The 7,249-nt window shown below is 37.3% G+C and overlaps 2 protein-coding genes and 1 long non-coding RNA gene across 3 annotated transcripts in view; 1 reads left to right on the top strand and 2 right to left on the bottom strand.

Moving 5' to 3' along the window:
* med23 (mediator complex subunit 23) overlaps window positions 1-3,536 on the bottom strand; it is a gene marked incomplete at its 5' end in the record, with an annotated part of 24,623 nt that extends 21,087 nt beyond the window's left edge. The window contains 8 exon segments of the mRNA XM_014011909.1: window positions 1,104-1,173; window positions 1,252-1,353; window positions 1,463-1,561; window positions 1,793-1,904; window positions 2,167-2,291; window positions 2,390-2,477; window positions 3,008-3,039; window positions 3,440-3,536. Coding sequence (XP_013867363.1) covers window positions 1,104-1,173; window positions 1,252-1,353; window positions 1,463-1,561; window positions 1,793-1,904; window positions 2,167-2,291; window positions 2,390-2,477; window positions 3,008-3,039; window positions 3,440-3,490 — 679 coding nt within the window.
* A 548-nt stretch (window positions 3,537-4,084) lies between these two features.
* il20ra (interleukin 20 receptor, alpha) overlaps window positions 4,085-7,249 on the top strand; it is a 6,624-nt gene continuing 3,459 nt past the window's right edge. The window contains exons 1-5 of the mRNA XM_014011906.1: window positions 4,085-4,459; window positions 5,871-5,991; window positions 6,097-6,302; window positions 6,440-6,618; window positions 6,694-6,838. Of these exons, the coding sequence (XP_013867360.1) occupies window positions 4,411-4,459; window positions 5,871-5,991; window positions 6,097-6,302; window positions 6,440-6,618; window positions 6,694-6,838 (700 nt within the window). The 5' untranslated portion in view covers window positions 4,085-4,410. The remainder of the gene's footprint in view (window positions 4,460-5,870; window positions 5,992-6,096; window positions 6,303-6,439; window positions 6,619-6,693; window positions 6,839-7,249) is intronic.
* The window catches only part of LOC106520015 (uncharacterized), a 7,166-nt gene continuing 6,345 nt past the window's right edge, over window positions 6,429-7,249 (bottom strand). The window contains exon 3 of the long non-coding RNA XR_001310502.1: window positions 6,429-6,463. This is a non-coding gene — a long non-coding RNA (uncharacterized LOC106520015). The remainder of the gene's footprint in view (window positions 6,464-7,249) is intronic.

Genomic DNA, 7,249 nt, shown 5'->3' with positions numbered 1-7,249 from the left:
ATCAATGGCTACGTTCACACTGCAGGTCTCAACACTTAATTACCTCCGCCAAGGGCGAGGTAATGTTTTCGGTTACGTATGTCTGTCTGTCATTCTGTCTGTGGACAACATTACTCAAAAACTTGTGGACGGATTGTCATGACATTTTTAGCAAATGTGGGTACTGGGCCAAGGAACACACCTTTAAATTTTGGTAATCTTCTGGATCACGTTGCAGATACAGAAATTTTTTTAACACTCTGAGACTGGCAAAGCTGTGATGCTTTCACAGGGCTTCTGTAAAAAACAATGAGCTGGATTGGACAGCACGGACTTCAAACTTTATAAAAGTAATGTTAAAACCACATTTAATGATGAATAATTTTTGCCATAATATTATGCACATTTACAGAACGTTTTGTGACCAGGAAGTGCGTGACTACACCATGAAACCCATTTTTCCCATTTCCTCAAACACACCACATTCCCGAAACAACCAATCAAAACAGTTTCTCACTACTAGGCTTGTAAACAGAGAGCTGCTGCCGGGCCTCAAAGTTTGGAGACTGGGGGAGCCAGGAAGCACTTTATAAAGAGAGTCAAACCATTACAAACTCATACAAGGGGATAAAACAGACGTTTTACATGGTGAAATGTGACTGATAAAAACTTAGGAGCTTAATCCGACACCAGTTTGACGATGAATAACGTCGGGTGACGAGTCTGACTTTTTTTCACATTGGACTCCACCGAGAAGAAATCCCGTGCATACTGCCTGCTTAAATGTTCGCTACATCAGAACTTATTCAGCAAATGTGTTTTCATCTCTCCTTTTGCGCATTAACTCTTACAGGATGGGGGAAAATGGTCTTGGCGGAGGTTTGCACTCTCCGAGTGCTTCTAGCTCTTCTGTATGTTTTTTGTTGCGAATCTCACAGTTTTTGTGCTATTTCAACAATTTATATATCAAACGCTGACCTCCTTCAGGACATTCCAGGTATAGGTATATGGATGAGTTGAAACACTTCAGATTTTTATATAAACACTAACAAAGCGAATACAGAGCAATTATCTAAGCTAGAATTGTTTAAAATCTTGCAGAGTTATAAATCTTTAAGTCTTACCACAAATGGAGTTGATTCTGGCTGTTGGTCTGAAACTGTCCACAAAGTCTGAGATCAAACTGCCTAAAAGCTGTAAAATGAAAGCGTTAGATACACAGTGACAACGTTGTATATGAGTTTTTAAACAAACACAAAATCACCCACTTACCCAGTGTGAGAGCTGTCCTTCTGGATATAATTTTCTAATTTCTGTGACCGCAAAGTAGGCTGGCAGGAGGCACGCATTTCTGTCCAGGATATATTCAACCACCTAAAATACAAGCAAAAATAAAAAGATGAAAATGTGATTTATTTACAAAAAATAATAAGTAAAAAAAAAATACAAGAATGTAAATTTTAAAACACAAATAGGAGGTTACTTCTCTTGCAGCCAGAAGCTGCTGGACTATAGCAGAGCTGACGGTAGTGGGAATAGTTTGGATTTTATCCAGTACAGCTTTCAGAAGATCACGGACACCCTGGAATATGAATCAAAAGACAAGTGGTGAATCCAGATTCAAAACTCTACTGCGTCTGACAAAAGTGGTCCACATTTCATCCAAGAGAAGCAGAAACATCCCAGGGAAATGCTAAAATGTGGTACAGATTTGGCAAAACGATCTCTAAATATAGAATACTTGATTGTGGAGCATTTCATGTAAAGTTTGTGTAAAATCTCCTAAAGCTGTGTGCATGTTTGGGTTAGAGACCTTATAGTCCACGCCACCGATGATCTTGCGAATCAGTTTGAAAAGTAAGGCCCACAGCTGCGTCTTTTCCCACTCCAAACTATCGGAACTTATCAGAGCTACACAAACCATCCTAAAAGTAAACAAAATCATTAGATGAATGATTACCAAGAAATAAATGTACAATGCACAGCCTGTCATGTGTCAGATTTAACCACAATAAAGAATTTAATATAATTGCAAAAATATTTAACAACTAGTCAGCTTTAAGAATTTATCCAATTTTAAGCACACAACTATTTTTACAGTCAAATGGAAAAACTAAATCAACTTAAATGCATATCTAAGTGAAAATAGATCAATGAAAGCAGGTTTTGATGAGTGAGAGTGTGGACCTGGGTTGTAACAAACTGGTCTCCACAGCCATTGCTAGACAATCGTACAAGAACGCGATCCTTTTGGGACTGTGCTGACTGTGTATGAATCGCACTATCCACTGCACACAYTGCTCATGAGACTCCTGCAAAAAAGACAAACAGGTAATGGAAATAAGAAAAAACAAATAGGCAGTTCATCAATTATTATGTTAGCAAGTTTTTATCTGTGTTGGTGTAAAACCTGTGGCAGGGTTCCCCAGTACTGTCTAAAAGCTCCAAGACAGCTGATTAGTTTAGTCCTCTCATCCTCTGGAGAGTCCATAAACATCCTAAAAACACAGTTTATGTTTACATTTTYTAATGATTTTTTAAAATATTACTGCTTCTCTACTGTTGCATCAGTCTTTTGYCCTAGTGGAGGGATAATTCTCTATTTAACCCTAAATCACTTGTCACTGAAAGTTTAAAAAAATTATCTCAATAGCCCACACCTTAGTAATGATGGTGAAGTTTGATATCGAGAGATTCCTCGATACTCAGAAAGCTGGTGCTTTTATGCTCTAAGTTCCTTCCTAGCAGAAGGGAAAGCACAACCTAATGTGTTACCAGTGAGTTTCCTGCGTGTGACCATAATGGTCTTAACTGATTTCCCAATACTGAGTAATTGGGTGTGGGGTTTTCTATCTGATGTGAGTGCGAGCAGAATAAAACCAACAACTTCAAATCAGGCTTCAACAGTTGTGGTGTAAGAATAAAATTGAAAACCCATCCTAAGCTTTTGAAAACTTCATAAAACACCTTTAATGCATATAAGTATAGAATTATTAATTAGATGTAAGTAAATCTGGAGCCACCTTACCCAGCAAAAGCTTCTTCTATCAACTCTGTTTTCTGTAAAAGTAAGAAAAAAATATATGGAAAAGACACAAAAATGTTCAAAAATCGAACTTATAACAAAATTTCTATGGTGGTTTCTMTGCTATGGTGAGTTCAGAGGTAAATTTTGAAGATAATGATCATGAGGACATGATTTGCTTAAAGAACTGTGATGTTTTCAGACAAAGACTTCATAATTTACACATGAAAAAGCAAGCTAACAGTGTTAAATTGTTTAAAAACAGTCGGCTCTTTATGTACATTCACGCATTTATCTGATCAAATGCATTTTTATGTTTGCACGGTCAATAAATTTGCAAATATGAGGAAAGCTCRGCGAATAACAGTGAAATGCTAATTTTGAATGCTAACAAATATTAGCGCACTTAAATATGTTCACGAAAATTAGAGTTACCACAACATCTTCAAAGATGCTCTGCAGCTGCGTCTCCATTGAAAGCGCCATGTCTGCAACAGCGACGGGTCCAATTTTTACCTAAACATCGCCGAAGAAAACAAAACACTTTCTGCTTTCCACAGGCTAAACGCTAACAGAAGAGCACCGTGAGATCATGTGGCCACCACCAAAACACTCCGGGTACACATTACAAGCACAAGACAAGGGTTCCGCTGTCTTTTGACTGCGCACAGTTAATTTACACGCTGTGGTCTAATAATTTGCCATAATTATAGATTGTAATTTTTAAAAACTGTATAGTGTATATATTTTAGAATGTTCTATTTACCAAAACACAAACTAGGAATTACAGATACTAGTGTTGGTCTCGTGCACTTACATGCGCATTTAAAATTGTAAAATGAATAGTTTTAAAAGACACAGTCAAGTGTCAGATGATATGGGTTTATAGTAATGAAGCTAATGCTAATTATAGGCAGCTAATAAAGTACTATCTTTGCCGTTTTAGTTTAGCACATATCAAAAATAAAATAAAAGTTTTGAAGGTTAAGCTGTAATAAAACTAATGAGAAATATAAATTAACATCCTTCAATCTTTTCTAAGAAGGGTAATAAAATAATTTAATGTGTTTTTGCTACGAAAAAGCGGGGAACACTTGGGTTGTGAAAACACCTGCTCAGGTGTAATGTGCACAAAACAAGCGAGATCACATTCCTTCCTCAAACACGGAAACAAGCTGGATTCGCCGTAAATCATTGAGGTTTAACAGGTTTAGCCTTGACAGGCAGGGATCATTTTYCCCCTCTGACATAATTCATGCCGCGTTGTTTCCTCGTACATCGTTCTGATTTGGTTTGGTCGCGAGGAGAAACACCTGTAGCGACAGGTGTGCTGCCTGAAGAAGAGGCGCTCGGAGCTAAAGAAAAACGGATTATTTGTTTTGAAAACATGATCGCTCCTTACCGAGATGTGGACTGAGTGGATTTTTATTAGCCTTTTGGTTCTGCCCTGCGCAGGTAAGTCTGCATTAAACTAACAAGGGGAGAATGTCCTGCATTAAATTAAAATTAAATATGTATAGTTGAGTCATTTAGACTTTGTTTCCATAAATAATCGGCCTTTACCGTGTAAAGTTCAGGCCAAAGTTTTTGATAGTTTCAGGCGGCCTTTCATTTAATCCTGAATAAATCTCCTGAATAAATAAATCTCAATGTAGAGAAGATCTGAGGCAACTTTATAACAGCAGAARCTCACTTTGTATGCCAGAAGTATTCAAGAGGTCATCTAATAAACATGACAAGTACAACTGGAACAGGACTTRAAATAAAGTACATAAAATAGTTATATTATGAGAATGAGGAATATTTATTATAAATATTTATTATAAAATGCTTTGTGACTGTTACTAACTTTTATTATTACTTATTCATTACATAAATCAGTTCTTTAACTGCTGTACAATGGTCAAGGTGAATGCAAACTTCCACATCTAAAGCTTCAAATTAACTTTGATACTCAGAATGACCTGAAACAGGCAGTTTGATTAATTTGTGAAAACGTGAAAATAATCCTTATGCTCAAATTGAATTTAGGGGAGAAATGCAGATGGAAACTTGGTAAGCATGATTGATACAATTTTTATTGTGAAAAATGTCTTCATTATTCATTTATGTAATTTTACAAACATTTTATACAACATATTACAAGTTAAATGAATAATTCACTGTTTGAAGAGCTTATTAAACATGCCGYCCATTTTACAGGAAAAGGCCACGCTCTGTTTGTACATCACTGATTAGAACGTTGTTCATGATAATGGAGTAGATGACTCTCTTAGGCTAATGTGTATTTTATGGGTTTTTACCCGTTTTTTCATTTGTTTTTATTTTATATTTTTGTTCTATCTTTCTAATATGCAATTGTAGTTTAGTATAAAAAGTCAAAACCTTCAACTTCTCATAGGATAGGTACTGAATTTTGCACAATGTATTACATTAGCAAAAGTACTAAGTTGCATTTTACCATTAATATAACGTCTACTTACATGGTATAAGCGGAACAATGGAATGAGAAATATCTTTTTTATTTGTAGTTTCAATATCAGTTAAGTGGTTTTGGGGTCCAGTTTCATTGTGCCCTCTTGACCAGTATGAATCGTATTGGTGTTTATTTCACAAAAACACCAGGTGCTTCACTAAATTGTTCACTGCTAGTCTATACTCACAGCTCTAAAACCCACGTGTTTCCCAGACAGAAATGGCTTTTTTTTCCCCTTTGTGTATATAATGAGATTAAATTACTTCTGTGTGTTATAAGAAATACAAAGGATTACAGTGGTGGGATCAGTCAGACTGCTTGTCAGATTGAGACGTCCAGAGGAAAAAAACATGTTTCTAAATCTCTACATTTGATTCCATTCCTCCTCAGTCTCCACTTCGATTCCAGAACCGACTGAAGTCAGCTTCTCCTCTGTGAACCTGAGGAACGTGCTGCACTGGTTACCAGGAGATGATTCGCCAAACACAATATTTACAGTGGAATATGCTGTGTAAGTCAGGAATTTGGAGTCAAGATTTGACAACAATATTTTATTTTTAAAAGAATGTGCACTCAACTGGGCTTGATTTGGTCTACTGTACTTTGTCTTTCGCAGCTATGGAGAACCCATCAAGAACCGCAAGGGAAAACTGAAAGACTGGAGACCAGTTAAGCTGTGCAGGAAAATAGCACGGACTTGGTGCGACCTGAGCACTGAGACGCAGGATGTGGATCAAGGATATTTTGCCAGAGTCCGTGCTGTTAGACCACAATCAACTTCAAATTGGGTTTTGACACCAAGATTTGATCCAAAGTCAGAAAGTAAGTACTTAATCACTGGCTTCAGTTGTTCTCACACCATCCTGAAAAAAAAACAACAGGTTTTACAAATTTAGATGTAACTTGAACGTCTTGGTAAGGTTGACCTTGGAGTTTTCAGTTTTTGTCTGTCCATATAGCTGTTTTTGGCGCCCCGGAGGTTTCTGTGGAAATAGAGAACAACAGCGCCGTTATCAGTCTGAAGGGACCGATGAGGCATTTAGCAAACAATCACACCTCAGTGCTTACTCCTATGAAGCACATCTACCACCACATGTCTTACAACCTCTCCATCCACAATACCCACCTCAACCAGATGGTGAGTAAAAATAATTTACACAACGCTTCTGATCTCTGATCTCACCAACTTATTGTCAAAGTTGTGCTTTCGTAGCAACATATTCCAGTGGTCAACAGCCCGTACAAATATCAGCTGATGGAGTACAACACAAAATACTGCTTCTCTGCCAAAGCAAGGTTCCTCTCCATTCAGAGGAAAAGCGAGTCCTCCGTGTGGCACTGCATCACCACGCCTAAAGGTACAACAATTTTTAAATCATGCTTGCTAAAAAATATTTTTCTCCCAGGATGGCAGAAAGACTGGTAGAAAGGAATGTGACTAAACAAGAAACAGAAACCGAAGTGAAACCGATGCTATTAGACGTGTTGTTCCATTTCTCAGAGCTAGAATGTTGATCCACTGGAACGGTCAACCGCAGCGCAGTCTGTTGCCAAACGAGAGAATTTGTGCCACCATCTTGGTGCAGACCAAGATAAAAAAATAAGCATACATTCTATAAGTTTAGGTTATTGGTGTAAATTATTACAGACAATGGCGGGCACAAATCTTTTATAGTGGCAGAGACAATGTTGGCAAATGATAAGGGTAGTGTCCATCTAGTGGGCACCACAAATAGGGGATATACATACATATACATATACATATATAT

The sequence above is a fragment of the Austrofundulus limnaeus genome, unplaced genomic scaffold (assembly GCF_001266775.1).
Source record: "Austrofundulus limnaeus strain Quisiro unplaced genomic scaffold, Austrofundulus_limnaeus-1.0 Scaffold86, whole genome shotgun sequence".
In the NCBI taxonomy this organism is placed as follows: Eukaryota; Metazoa; Chordata; class Actinopteri; order Cyprinodontiformes; family Rivulidae; genus Austrofundulus; species Austrofundulus limnaeus.
Note: the sequence above shows the minus strand (reverse complement) of the source record. Positions and strands in the feature narration are given on the sequence as shown.